We start from the raw sequence: 14,016 nt of genomic DNA, 5'->3' as shown, positions 1-14,016 counted from the left end.
GATCAATGCGTTCCATCGCTGCCCTCCATCACCTTTTTTGAGTTAGATATTGTCTCTGCAACATGTTCATCTGTGACCTTTGCCCCCTTTCACTCTCTTAGATGACAGAGAAGTTGCAGGACATGGAGAATGAAGCTATGGCCAAGATTGTGGAGCTGGAAAAACAGCTGATGACGAGGAACAAGGAACTTGAAGCCATCAAAGTCAGTTCTTACTCAAACATTTTTTTTTTCACTTAAATCTGCATTACTTGTTGGAAATATGATGCATCCACTGTTACATTTCCCTGCAAAAGGATTGATAGCCCTAGGTTACAAACACAACCTACTTGTATTTTAATAGGCCAACAGAAGAAAATGGAAAGAACATGAGCCATAAATTTTACGCTTTTTCACAGCTGCATTAGATTACAATGTCTCTCTTTTAAATAGCACATTGTAGCCAGCTTTACTTCCTAACATCTCTAGCTCTTCTTTTTCCCTTTCCTTCCCCATACAGGAAGTCTACAAAGACTCCACCTCGCAGATTCACTCGCTGAGGCTGATGCTTAAAGAGAAGGAGGAGGCCATCCAGCGCCAGAGTAAGCTGGAGAAGAAGATCCACGAGCTGGAAAAGCAGGGAACCATTCGGATCCAGAAGAAGGGAGATGGAGATATCTCAATCTTGCCTTCTTCGCTGCCTGGTGTGGAGGGTCTGCCGGGTGCCATGGTGGGAGCAAACGGGATGGCTGCCTGTCAGAACAATGCAGGAGTTGCAGGAGGCATGTTTTCTGTACCTGCTCCTCCACCTCCTCCGCCGCCAGTCAACGGGCAATGTAGGTTTATAATCAGATCAGCTGCGCGCCTCAAATATTGAAAACCCAAATGAGTAAAAGTGGTTTAGAAAATTCAAGATTTAAGGACATTTTGAGGAGAACAAATGGTTCATATTAATCTCTCGTTGTCTCTCCCAGTATCAAATGGACCATCGATGGAAATTCCCGCTGTAGCTGCCCCACCTCCACCGCCGCCACCCCCTCCACCGCCGCCGCCCCCCGGGCTCCCGTCAGAGATTTCTGCCCCTCTGCCTCCTCCACCTCCACCTATGGCGCCCCCGCTTCCCGGCTCTGGGACGCCCACTGTGATCATGAATTCAGGATTGGCAGGTGGGGTTAATATATCCTGTGGTTTTCTTATCAATATAGCAAAAACATTTTTTTTTATTAAATTAACAGAAATTTAAGATTTATGAGCTTTTTTTGGACTTTTAAATTAAAGATTAAATTAAACATTTTGTCTCCTAAGTTACCCCCTCTCTGAACTGTTAAGTCTTGAGTTAGATGTCTCATTTCTTTTAGGGTTTGTTTTTTTTTGTGCTTTTTTTAACTGGTGGGTCCCACATTCACAGCTTTAGGTGTGTTCATGTTAAATCACGATTACACTTTGAATGAACTCAGTATGCAGACAAACCTGTAAGATCTGTATGTACAGGTGGGTGTCTTGTTGCTGCTACATATATATGGGTATGAGTAAGTCGACTTTGTTGCCCTGTGAAAACTGAAACCTGACTTGAAAACTCTTGCCTTAGATTAATGATGCTCTCACCTGTGGTATCTGTAGTATTTCCTCATGTAAACATTGTAAATGTTCCTGGCCGTTATGCTAACCTGTCTCTGAATTGTTTTCCTTCCCCGCCAACCAGAGGGACCCATCAAGCTTTTCTGTAGGTTCTTGCTGTCGAGTTCAATGTCGTGTTTCCCCCCCACACCCTTAACCATGTCATACATGTATTTTCCCCTGTGGTGGTTTCACATTGGTTTTAAATGTGGTATCAGGCATGTAGAGACACCCCTGCTGAAAATACTGTTAGCTGTAATTTCAGCTAGAGTTGGTTGTACAAAGTATTGACTCTGAAGGGTTGTAGAAAAATGCATAGCTCACATAGATTTGTATTTGAGAAGACAAAAAACTGGAAAAAATGCTTGGTTTTCCTTCCAGCTGCTCGTTAAAATAGTAACAGTTTGTGGTTGTAGCAGCATAACATATGGGCATCTTCACAAGGTGCTTTTTTCTCAATGGAACCACTAAAGAAAAAATGAGGGGTGTGCCAGTTCAACCAGTCACAGATAAACTCAGTGGATGTAGCAGGATGAGCAGAGAAAATATAGAGTAGTTGAGTTCTGAGCCGTCAGAAACTCATTACCAGTGCTGTGACACGGAGCCATCAACCTCAAGGTCATGTCATGTCTGAAGATGGCATAGGATTAAGACAAAAGTGTAAAGATTTCGAAGACAGTGACTTGACCAGTTTTCCTTGTTAAGATACATTAAAGCTGATAACAAAATAGAATGCATTTACTGGGAAAGCTTTAGGAAGGCCATGTCTGGTAATAGTTCATTTATGATTGGCTCTGCTGCAATACATTTCCAACTGAACCCTTTTAAAAAAGAAAATACCACATTCAAAACTTATGAATGGTTTAGCTTCACTCTTTGCTGTAGTGCTTTGACCGTCTGACATTTTGTATGAATGATGTGTCACAGTCTTAAAAACAAGTTTGTTGCATGCAGATACTCATCGAGCTGCTGTGGCACGCAGATGGTTAAGTTGATAGAAATCGTGTGCAGCCGGAATGCTGTTTGCCTTTCCCATGATGGCCTTATCTCTCGCTGCGTTGCTGCTGACACCTTGTCGGTGCGCCAACGCAGGACGGCGCTTCGACGTTCAGCTTCAATGGAGCAGCTCTTGTCGCTACAAATAGCTTTAATCTGCACAACAAATAGTTTGACCCCAGGCCTGGCAAGTAATGCTGGACCATATGCCCAATTTAGTGAACAGATATAGCCTTTAGCCTTGTTCCTCTGCCAGGAGGCAGGAGGCTCAGCATGAATAACGAGAAGAAGGAAACCATCCTGTTTGAATTGATGGACATCTGCGTTCTCTGCTAAAACATTTGAAGTGTTCAAAATTAATGTTTTCAGAAATCAGATGTTTCTTATTACAGATCCCCCTTCGACTGCATGTGTGTGGCTATGTTCTTATGGACCCTTACAGTCGATCAAGACATATTTTTAATTTCTCTTTGTGTCATTTAGCCGTTAAGATCAAGAAACCCATCAAGACGAAGTTCCGCATGCCTGTCTTCAACTGGGTAGCTCTGAAACCAAATCAGATCAACGGGACCGTCTTCAACGAGATCGATGACGAGAGGATACTCGAGGTAAAGGCCTGCACTCAGAACAAGGTTTCTATGTCAACCTGCTTCCTATCCTAATCAAAAAATAACATCTTTGGTATCTTTTAGGACCTGAATGTTGATGAGTTTGAGGAGATATTTAAGACTAAAGCTCAGGGCCCATCCATCGACCTCACCATGAGCAAGCAGAAGGTCACTCACAAGGGACCCAACAAGGTGGCCCTGCTGGACTCCAACAGGGCAAAGAACCTGGCTATCACACTGAGGAAAGTGGGCAAGACGACTGAGGAGATCTGCAAGGCCATTCAGCTGTAAGCCTCCAGCGTTTCCTTGTGTTTGTTTATTTTGCATTTATCTGATTTAGAAGCAGTATTAGTGAAATAACAAAGCATATTTAAGGGTTCATGTGTCGTCTCTAAAAATCCATTCTTCTTTCAAGAGAAGTATGGAAGAAAGGAAATTTGGAATGACGATAAATGTTTGGATTTCTACAGTTAATCCATCATTCAGTTCAAAATGACTTCAACATATTTTTTATAAGTAAAAAGTAGTTGTTCTTACAGTAAAGATATATTTGGTTAAAAAAAGCTACTTGGGTAACTTTTTCATCATAACATCTGTTTTATCTTGTGAATGTGATGTAATCAGACAAAACATATATATTTTTGCAAATGTAGGCCATTTTAAGATTAAAATAAAAATAAGCAAAAAGAAATAACATCATTACAAGATAACAAATTCATTTCAGAGAAAATATAAATAGTAAGCTATAACTAACAGTTGGAAATCAGATATTTGTCTAGTTTAAAGTGTAGATGTGTTACATTTTACCAAATGGAAACCCCGTTCTTTATATCGTGCCTCTGTTGGGCGTGTTCCTCATCTCCATCCCCCGTATCTCTTTTAGATTCGACCTGCGGACTCTGCCGGTAGATTTTGTGGAGTGTCTGATGCGCTTCCAGCCCACCGAGAACGAGGTCAAAATCCTGCGACAGTTCGAGAAGGAGCGCAAGCCTCTGGAGAGCCTGACTGACGAGGACCGCTTCATGATGCAGTTCAGCAAGATCGAGCGGCTCATGCAGAAGATGACCATCATGGCCTTCATCGGAAACTTCAGCGAAAGCGTGCAGATGCTCACGCCGGTGATTAAGAGAGTCTCGCACTCGATATTTGTCGTTTGTTGCCGAGTCGTGAAATTGATGTTAAACTTTGCTCGTCTGCAGCAACTTCATGCCGTCATTGCAGCGTCTGTGTCCATCAAGTCATCTCAGAAGTTAAAGAAGATTTTAGAGGTAACTGGAGAAATTTTGTGTTAGCAGAGTATGCTGTCCTGCAAATATAGGGTTTAGTTTGTGATCCCTGTTTACCTATGCTGCAGATTATTTTGGCACTTGGAAACTACATGAACAGCAGCAAAAGAGGAGCAGTGTATGGATTCAAGCTGCAGAGTTTAGATTTGGTAAGCTGGTTTTAAAGACGGTTAAAGTTACACATCCTCACTTTTTTTTTTTCTTAATACATAATATTTCTATTTTTTTCCCCTCAGCTTCTTGATACCAAGTCAACTGACCGGAAAATGACCTTGCTGCACTACATCGCCAACGTGGTCAAAGAGAAATACCCACAAGTGTCTCTGTTCCACAATGAGTTGCACTATATTGAAAAGGCAGCAGCAGGTGGGCATAACCTTTTATCTATTAATCAAAGATTTTCAGGTTTTATGCGATCTTGTGGCGTAACGTTCCCCATGTGCTCACAGTGTCGCTGGAGAATGTCCTGCTGGACGTTAAGGAGCTGCAAAGAGGCATGGAGCTGACCAGGAGAGAGTACAGCATGCACGGTCACAACACCATGCTTAAAGACTTCATCACACACAACGAGAGCAAGCTGAAAAAGTTGCAGGATGATGCCAAAATTGCACAGGTAACACTGAATAACGGAGTAAAACCTTTCTCTCAGCGATTGTCTAAATATTTAATCGCTGAAGCTGCGTTTTGTTTCCCTATCTTCAAAAAAAGGACGCCTTTGATGAGGCTGTGAAGTTCTTCGGAGAGAACTCTAAGACGACGCCGCCATCTGTTTTCTTCCCAGTGTTTGTGCGATTTGTGAAAGCCTACAGGGTGAGTTGGTTGGAAACTTCAGTGGTTTTATTAGAATTTGATCTAATAGTAAAACAAATTCATGTGGTGGAGGAAAGGGGATACACGGTTTTCACCAATTTAATCTAAAAATGTGTGTATTTCTGTTCAACCCCCTTTATTTTAATAACTGAAAAAGAAATCCAGTGCAACTAATCGCCTCCAGAAGTCAAACAATTAGTAAAGTGTGTTAATTAATGTCAGTACAAATGCTAGCTGTTCTGTAAATAGTGAGGTGTATCTTGGTGAAAAAAACAAAACATTTTAGTCAACAAAGAAGATCAGAGATAAAGTTTTGTTGAAGTTCCAAGGAGAGCTATGTTTCGAATGAGTACTTTTGCAAAAGTTGAAACTCTTCAAAAAATAACAAAGAAACATAAGGTTGATTTGAGCTTGGACTATTTTGCAAATAAAAATGTACAGCGTCTGAGAAAAGGTCAATTGCGCCCCCTGGAGAGCTTAAAATGAATTTCATTTAGAAAATACTCATTTCTACCGATCACTAAAATACTGGACGAAACTAAAAGCTCTTAGAAATGCTGTGTTAATGGTCTTTCTGTAGTGATTAAATCAAAAACACTTATGATAAGATTTGTACTTTTTTTTTTTTTTTTATAAAAATAAATCGGTGGCTCCTCAGCAAGCGGAGGAGGACAATGAGCAGAAGAAGCGGCAGGAGCAGCTCATGATGGAGAAACTTCTAGAACAGGAGGCTATGATGGAGGAAGACCAGAAGGTGAGTTAATCTTTCTCTGAACTCCTTTGCTCCCTCCCCTGAGGATCACAATGACCAGAAGGGAATCCAGCTCCACTTCCTCCAGATTCCCGTCTGGAGGATTAGTCGAGCGCAGGCCGCCTGCTGGGCACGGTTGTATTTAGCTCCAACAGCAAGACTCCCTGCTGGGGAACATCAGTCAGGATCAGTGACTGTTCAATTAACTTGCCTGATGAAGGGATGTGATGTGGAAGAAGAAGCTTGTTGGTGGTAAACCTTGTTGTGTGCGTGTTCCCGCAGTCTCCCTCCCATAAAAGCAAGCGGCAGCAGCAGGAACTGATCCAGGAGCTCAGGAGGAAGCAGGTGAAGGACAGCCGTCACGTCTACGAGGGCAAAGACGGCACCATCGAGGACATCATCACGGGTAACATCACCAGATCCAGGCTACAGTCTGCAGTCAATCGCACATGTTTAATACTCTGCATGAAGGGTCACCTCAGCTTGAAACAAAGGATTTCTAAGCCAACTAACACGATGATTTCAGCTCTTTTTGAAGTTCAGCTTGTGGCCAAATGAGGCAGCTGATTCAGTGCTTCTCGACTGAAAGGTGCCTGATAATAATGACTTATGTTAACTTCTTCACCTTTGCTTTATAACACCATCTGTACTGTGCATTTGCTTACTGAGGATATGACCGTCTCTGAATGTCAGTCAAAACGAGAAAAATAATTTTATTTTACTTCCATAACAAGGGGACATTAATCTTCCTGTGGTGAAATATGAAGAACAATTATGTGCTGCTTTGCATCGCTTCCTTATTATATTTCAAAGGGAACAAACGGCACTTTTGCATCTAATTTGTCTCCTATTAATGATTCAGTCAATCAGCCAGAGATTGGAGATGACCAATTCTTTTTTCTGTCCCATTACTTGGAGCATTTTTGCTGCCATTATAGAGTTTGAAGCATGCAGAGAGTGACAGTCCTTTAACTGTGTACCTTTTGTTTTGAGAAAATCATTTTTATTTTAGAAAAGGAAAACAAAGGTACACTGAATCTTGTTTTTATAGAGTAAATATGCTAAACTAGTCTGTGTGCAAACTTTTTTATACAAAAAGCATCAAAATAAATGAATAGCTAAAACACCTAAGGCACCACACATGGGAACACATTTGACTTTTCAAAGTAAAACTTTGTTGCTTCATCTGTTTCAGTGGGAAATATTTTCAGTGAAAACATTGCGGGAATGTCCATTTACATTTACAGGTTAAACTTTCACAATGTTCAGTTTTTTTTTTTGTGTATTCTTGTGCCCATTTAGTGACTTCACAGCAATGTGCAGAAGTTTTAAACAGCAATCCCAAATTTCAATGCATCTTGATTCAAGGGGTCAGAGCTTGTGATTCTTTAATGTGATCCTGATCAATGTACCTCCAGGCTTTCTAACAGTCCTTTAAGGTTTTTCCTTGGACCTGGTTGTTTCCCAGGACATCATCCTGTCAAGGGATGACACGAGATACTCCCAACTGAGCTAAATAATGCAGCATTTGAATATGAAAAAAAGTCACTTTTATGTACTTATGTAGAATTAGTGTAGTACTTCTTTTTTTTATATATTATTACAAACATTGATTCAATTCCCTTCAGTTTATCTATTCAGTTCTAGTTCACAACAAATATTGTCCCAATGCACTCTACAAGCAACAGAAAGTAAAGTAATTTACATACGTCCCAGTTTAATCTTATTATCAGACAGTGCAGTCGAGTTCAGTTCAATATTCAAATTTTAAGTTTGCTATTTAAGGGAACCCACCAAATTGCATCCAGTCAATGATTTGCAGAATTCACTCCCATTGCCATATAATATTGGACAGTTGCATCGTTGATTATGCAGCAATTCCTCATAATGAGAATGTAGCAACAGCATAAAGGAAAAAAAATAACTTTCCCTTAGCAGGACGAAACCTACAGCATGACCAGAACTGGCTCAGTGCAAACAGAAATGGTTAGTTGCTGAACATAAAACAAGTTTAAAAACAGGGAAAAGCAGCCAAACTCTGAGAACTTTAAATATTCATCAGGTCTGGAGAACTGTTAAACAAGATCACATTAAAAGATTACAACAAAATTTCCCTACTTTTGCACAAGACTGCATCTTTAAACAATGCTAATCACTCAGTTTGAGTCTCTAATATGTTGTTTTATAATCTGTGAGGTTTAAGATAATTAGCAAAATAAAAATAGGGTTGTAGCGTTTGCTTCCAAACTCATTCCTCCAGGGTTCCTGTTGCTGTAGCTGGGTTCTTGCTTAGTTCTAACAGTTGCTAAACCCAGCAGAGAAGTCCTGCTTTTCTCATGCCGTGTTTGTCCTGATTTGTGTCCTGGCTATTCTCCCTGTCGTCTCAATGCAGTGCTGAAGACCGTGCCCTTTACCGCCCGCACAGCCAAGCGCGGGTCTCGGTTCTTCTGCGAGCCCGCTCTCAATGAGGAGTACCATTACTAAAGCTTGTAGATCTCTGTCTCTTCTTAAAGGTTGCTGGAACAAAACGTTTCTTCTTTATGTTCTTCCCCTCCTTGCATGCCTCTTCACTCCCACCGACCCCCTCTTAACTGTTTGCACTCCTACACTGTGCACACTGTGGTTTCCCAGGGACACACACACACGCCCACAGAAGTTTGACTGTGTGTTGTGTAGATTTTCTTATTTCTTAAGCATGGCAGTGTGTTTTGGGAACTGGTTTTCTCGGCCCACCTGCATGAAGCGTGACGTCAGTATTTTTCATCATCATTTCACCCACCACAGCAGACCATAATGTCACAGAAAGATCAGCATCCCAAGGAGTGAACTTTTCCCCTCAGTTAGCATCACTCTCAGGTCAGGCTGTGTGCTGCCATCTGGTGGCCATCCATCTAACATGGCCTGCGTGTTGCGGCTCAGTTTGTCATATTCAATACTACATACAGTATTCATATATATACACCTCAGGTATGACTAATACTATGACGTATAAGTGCCTGTGGCATTATCACTTGCTTGTTTGTGTGTTCCAATGTTTTAATGATAAAATCATTGTGTGTGTTAATTTATCACATGTCATCACCACTGTTTATACAGTTTGTTGCATGCTGTTTGCTTTAACCTTGCTGCTTTCCCACAATGCACTCTTGCTCTTGTAGTTAGCATGCGCTTGCTCCTGACGGCTCACTCTTCAGCCAGGACGTTTCTGTGCTCTTACTGTGCCTTGCAAAAGAATTTTAATTCATTTCATTTAAGTGTACTTTTTTACATTACAACCACAAACTTGAATGTACTCTGGGGGGATTTTTATGGGATAGACTTGCACTACATAGAATATAATTTTGAAGTGGAATAAAAATTAACAGATATAATTTTATTTTTTTCTTTATAAGTAAAGCCTGAAATGTGTGGTGTGCATATATATTCAGTCCTCTATATTCTAACCCTAAAAAGACTTCAGTTATGCTATTCACGCATTTTTCTTTTGTTGAAGGTTAGAAACAAAGAAATTATTGAAAGCAACCCATAAGAAATGGGCTACAGCCAAGAACATGGCAAAAATATGGAAGGCAGTGACAACTATAACATTTTGGTTGGTATGGAAAAATAATCTTGCATATTGCCTTGAACACACTATCCCTAAGGTGAAACACGGTATAGGCAGCATCATGCTGCCTATACAGGAAACCGAATCAGAGCTGATAATTCATGTCGTTTGTTTACTGCGAAAGCCACTAGACTGTCAAACAAACCAAAGAGAGATTAAAACAGCTTACCTTACATGCTAGCTGCTCTCACCGGGCATGGTCTTGTAATGGCTCCCCAAACAAAAAACTGTTGTCCAGGCAACTTGGACACACCAGTACAGTCCAGGGCACTATGAGGAAAACCATCCTCACATTGAGGCTGGCACCTTCATGTCCCACCAGTAGCATTGGGAGTTTTGCTGTCTTGGCTAAGCCTGTCGAGATAGGATTTGCATTGTGGGCTCCACTTCACTACTTTTTGTTAGCTTATTGCAAAAAAAAAAAAATCCTAATATAATAAAGTTTGTGGTTGTAATGGGAAAATGTTGATATACATTTGGATGGAAAGACTTTTGTAAGACGCTGTGTATTCTGCATGCTGTCTTGGTAAAACTGTGTGCACTAACTCTCCTGGAACCATGTTCTGTGCTGCATAATCCAGTTAGTGACTGTATGCTTGGCTGTGTGCATGCTTTGGTTGGTTTCTGGTGCTGGTTCTGCTGAGTATAACAACTGGCCTGTGTGTTTGGAACCATTCTTGATTGTTTACAGTCGCTCCTAACTGGAAGTTTGAAATGGGCTTGTCTCCTTATTCGCTGGTAGCCACTTTGCTAAAGCAGTTTGGGTCTAGTAACAGAAATGAAACGAGCTTCCATCATCCTGTGCAGTTGAACCAGTTAACATCCTCCAGCTCTGTCCTCTCTGAGCCTCTCCTCCTGCAGCCTCTCTGCCTTGCTCCAGCAGTTTGCAAAGCCAAAGTGAACATGTCGAGCTGACATGCACCAGTCAGCCCACGTCTTCCTTTTATTTTTAACCTTCATTTTGTCTTTTCTTCATCCAGAACTAAAGAAGAATAATATTACTAAATTTCCAAATGTCTACTTGAGGGTAAGGAAGTCCTCCAGTAGCACCCCTGTAGTGGTGGATGTGTCCCGAACCTGGCAAGCATTTCTTTATTACCTCCCTTCCTGCTTCATATTTTTTTGTTTGTTTAGGTTCCTCTCTTCCATCTGTTTAGCCTGAATATAAGAAGTCTTGCTTTCTTTAGTTGTTTCTTCAATCTTTTATTAAACATATATGCATCTTGGATTCACAAGATGTATGAAAAGTTTCTGGATTCATGCAGAGCTTTATTAAAAACCCATATCAGCCAGACTTGTTTTATTCTGTGTGCTTAGATCTCATGCTGCTTTGAAAAGTTAGGCTACCAGCACTCCTGAACATGTGGGCTCATGAAAGACCCAAACATTGACATGATCCCCTGACTTAAAAGCTCTCCTATCCCGTCCCTCCCCCGCTTCTGCCAGATTTGAGGAATCAGCCTTACAGGCGAGCGGACGCCGTGCGGAGGAGCGTCAGAAGGCGCTACGACGATCAGAACCTGCGGCCGGTGAACAATGGAGAAGTGGTCATGTGACGAGGGGAAACAGAGGACGTGCAGGAGAGGATGGGAGGAGAGGAACGTGGATGGATGGTGGGAAGGAAAGTCCGATGCAGAGCAAAGGATATCGGGTGTTTGTAGCAAATAACGAGAGGACTATATATGCGCTAATATCAAACAATGAAGGACTGAGACGTGTTTGGGACCGAATTTAGCGTAGAAATCAAGCCAAGTGCCTGAACTTTTTTGTTTTGTGATCTTTTTTTGTCTTCTGTGTGAATATTTTAATTATACCCCCAGTTCCCCGGTACCCTTAAGCAATACACCTTGAGTTGGCTTTAATGTTGATAAGATATAAAACTTGACATGCAGTGGCCTTAGGAGCCATGTGAAACAGTTATCCTGGAAAAACTACCTTAGAATGTACTGGAAGTTTTTGGCCCTTTCCTCTGTTTCTTAACTTTTGACACATTCCGGTGCTCTCATTCAATCCCCACAAACCTTTTTTAATCATCTCATTCATCTTTTAATAAATCGGGGTGAGCTGGCATGAGGAAAGTGAGCAAAATGTATTTAAGACTATATTTTTACTAAAATATGTTTTAAAAAAAGAAAAAATATGTTGGGGGGGGGAACCCACTCTAATGTGAACTGTATTTATTGCAGACATCTACATACTTTCTGCAGCGCCTGGCAAAAGTATTCGTACTGCTTAAACTTTTTGTTTTTATTTGGAATTTATGTTATAGATCAACACAAAGTGGTGTGTATTTGAAGCATGGTTTTAGAAATAACTTGATGTAAAAAATCTCAAAAGTGTGGCATGCATTTGTTTTCATGTGCCCCAGGCAAATTCTTTGTAGAGCCCATTTTAGCAGCAAGTCTTTTGAGGCATGTCTGAAGCAGCGCAACATGCCAATTTTTAGATGGTCCCTGCTTAAGAAAAGCATCCCACACAATAATGCTGCCACTACCATGTTCCAGACTGTTGATAAGAGTTCAGGGTTTATTAACGTTACTGGCCTTCCGGATATATATGTATATTTAAAATCTAAAAATTATGCATCCTTATTTTATTTTATTTTTTTCAATTTCGCAATTGCGCACAAATTTGTGTTGATCTATTGTTTAAAATCCTAATAACGTGTCAGATTTGGGATGCAAACACTTTTGCAAGACACTGCATATTTGCTGTTATATTCAATGAAAGATTTTGTAGTTTTTAACTGAGAACCATTCCTACTTTAGCTTCAATTTAAATATTTGCTTTAGTTTTAAACCAACAGCCTTTTCTGTGGTTTTGGGAACAACTAAAGAGAACTTTAAGCCTATAAAGCAACATTACGCATTTCCTACGATGTTCTTAAACTACCCCACACAATGACTTTAGTAAAACTTGATACAATTGAACAATAAGTTGCTACTGTCTTCTCACTTTACTGTATTTTTAATGTATAGTATTTAACCACTGAAACAAAACCATTGAAGCTTTTCATATTGTGTGTTCGTCATTAAAAGCATGACCACACAAAAGTTTCCTGTACAGATATTTTTCTACAATTTCTTTTTTTTAAACTTACTTTGTCAGATGGTTAATAATGTACATACTGTTAAAACAAGTATTCTTTGCCTTGTGCTATACAACTTTGAATGTTACTTTAACTTATAGTTTTTTTTCCAGTTTTTGTGTATTTAAATAAGCCAAATGCAGGCATAAATTCACAATAGTATGTTTTAATCAGAATTTTTCACTGTTGCACAGAAGGCACAGGATTGTTACGTTTGTTTGGGTTGCAGGTGCATCACTGCTAAATGCTCAGATATAAAAACATTAACACATTTCAGCTGAATGGCCACACTAACCATTAAAACTATTAGTTGGCCTGTAATGAACTGACAGAGCGATACTGCGTCCTGTTAAAGACAGTGCTACTCTGCTTGTTTTTCTCTCAGCTTCACTGCGTTTGATTAGATGATGCTTCCAACTGGGTACTAGTGGGATTTTCTCCTCTTACCACAACTGTATTGTAGACAGGTCTTAGTTCTAAATAACCCTTTTTTAAGAATATGTGATATGAGATTTTCAAGATATAAAATAAACTATTTACACTGAATAAAGGATTGTGTGTTGTGGATCTGTTGCACAATCTGACGGTTTGTTCCTGCAGCCAGGTATTTTGTGATGAAGATCACAAAGTTTACAATTAAGTCTGATTTTGGCAACAGTCCTTTTATCGGTGGGACAATGTAATGTTTTATTTTTTTTTAACACACTGTACTTCAGCCTCACAAAAACTCAAGATTAATATGCCATATTACATGGAAAATCACAAATTGACCCACAAAAACAATTTGAAAGCAGAGCTAGCTACTGATAAAAATATAAAAATAGTCACTGTAAAACAAAGAAAAAAAAGTTGCACAAATGCCAATGATACAAAATCTCTTATTTAGTGGGCAATGATTTTTGGCCCTCGCCTCCCAATATAAAATCCGAACTTAAAACTGGAGCAACTCTAATTTTTTTTTTAGTAACAATATATTCTCGGCATTTCTAAATTGTGATATTTCAGTAGAATTTACTTTATTATTGGAGACTAATAATAAAACGCCAAACTGGTATCGGGGAAAAAAAAATTCCCATTCGCAAACCACAGCCTGGGTGTAAGCCATTTCTATCTTTAAACCTTTTAATAAAGTAACTTAAACATGAAAGATGAAAATCGGACTGACGTATCATATTTTGCTGAAAATGTTTGTGTTGTAAATTTTACAAAAAAGAAAAAAATCCACATCTGTCCTTGGTAATTGATATATTTTATTAGGCTTTACTAAAAATAATA

General features: G+C 39.8%; 1 protein-coding gene across 3 annotated transcripts in view; it reads left to right on the top strand.

The window, feature by feature from the left end:
* The window catches only part of fmnl2a (formin-like 2a), a 68,847-nt gene extending 55,567 nt beyond the window's left edge, over positions 1-13,280 (top strand). Inside the window, exons 13-27 of one of the 3 annotated variants that reach the window (XM_044132681.1) lie at positions 102-203; positions 499-814; positions 953-1,144; positions 3,075-3,199; positions 3,284-3,486; positions 4,083-4,317; positions 4,399-4,467; positions 4,554-4,634; positions 4,722-4,851; positions 4,935-5,098; positions 5,194-5,295; positions 5,954-6,049; positions 6,329-6,452; positions 10,634-10,733; positions 11,100-11,185. In XM_044132681.1, coding sequence (XP_043988616.1) covers positions 102-203; positions 499-814; positions 953-1,144; positions 3,075-3,199; positions 3,284-3,486; positions 4,083-4,317; positions 4,399-4,467; positions 4,554-4,634; positions 4,722-4,851; positions 4,935-5,098; positions 5,194-5,295; positions 5,954-6,049; positions 6,329-6,452; positions 10,634-10,733; position 11,100 — 2,040 coding nt within the window. In that variant the 3' untranslated portion in view covers positions 11,101-11,185. Of the gene's footprint in view, positions 1-101; positions 204-498; positions 815-952; positions 1,145-3,074; positions 3,200-3,283; positions 3,487-4,082; positions 4,318-4,398; positions 4,468-4,553; positions 4,635-4,721; positions 4,852-4,934; positions 5,099-5,193; positions 5,296-5,953; positions 6,050-6,328; positions 6,453-8,438; positions 8,560-10,633; positions 10,734-11,099 lie in introns of all 3 variants that reach the window. The other 2 variants (XM_044132682.1, XM_044132680.1) reach the window with 2 other exon arrangements.
* The last annotated feature ends 736 nt before the right edge of the window (positions 13,281-14,016 follow it).

Source organism: Gambusia affinis, linkage group LG11 (assembly GCF_019740435.1).
Source record: "Gambusia affinis linkage group LG11, SWU_Gaff_1.0, whole genome shotgun sequence".
Taxonomy (NCBI): domain Eukaryota; kingdom Metazoa; phylum Chordata; class Actinopteri; order Cyprinodontiformes; family Poeciliidae; genus Gambusia; species Gambusia affinis.
Note: the sequence above shows the minus strand (reverse complement) of the source record. Positions and strands in the feature narration are given on the sequence as shown.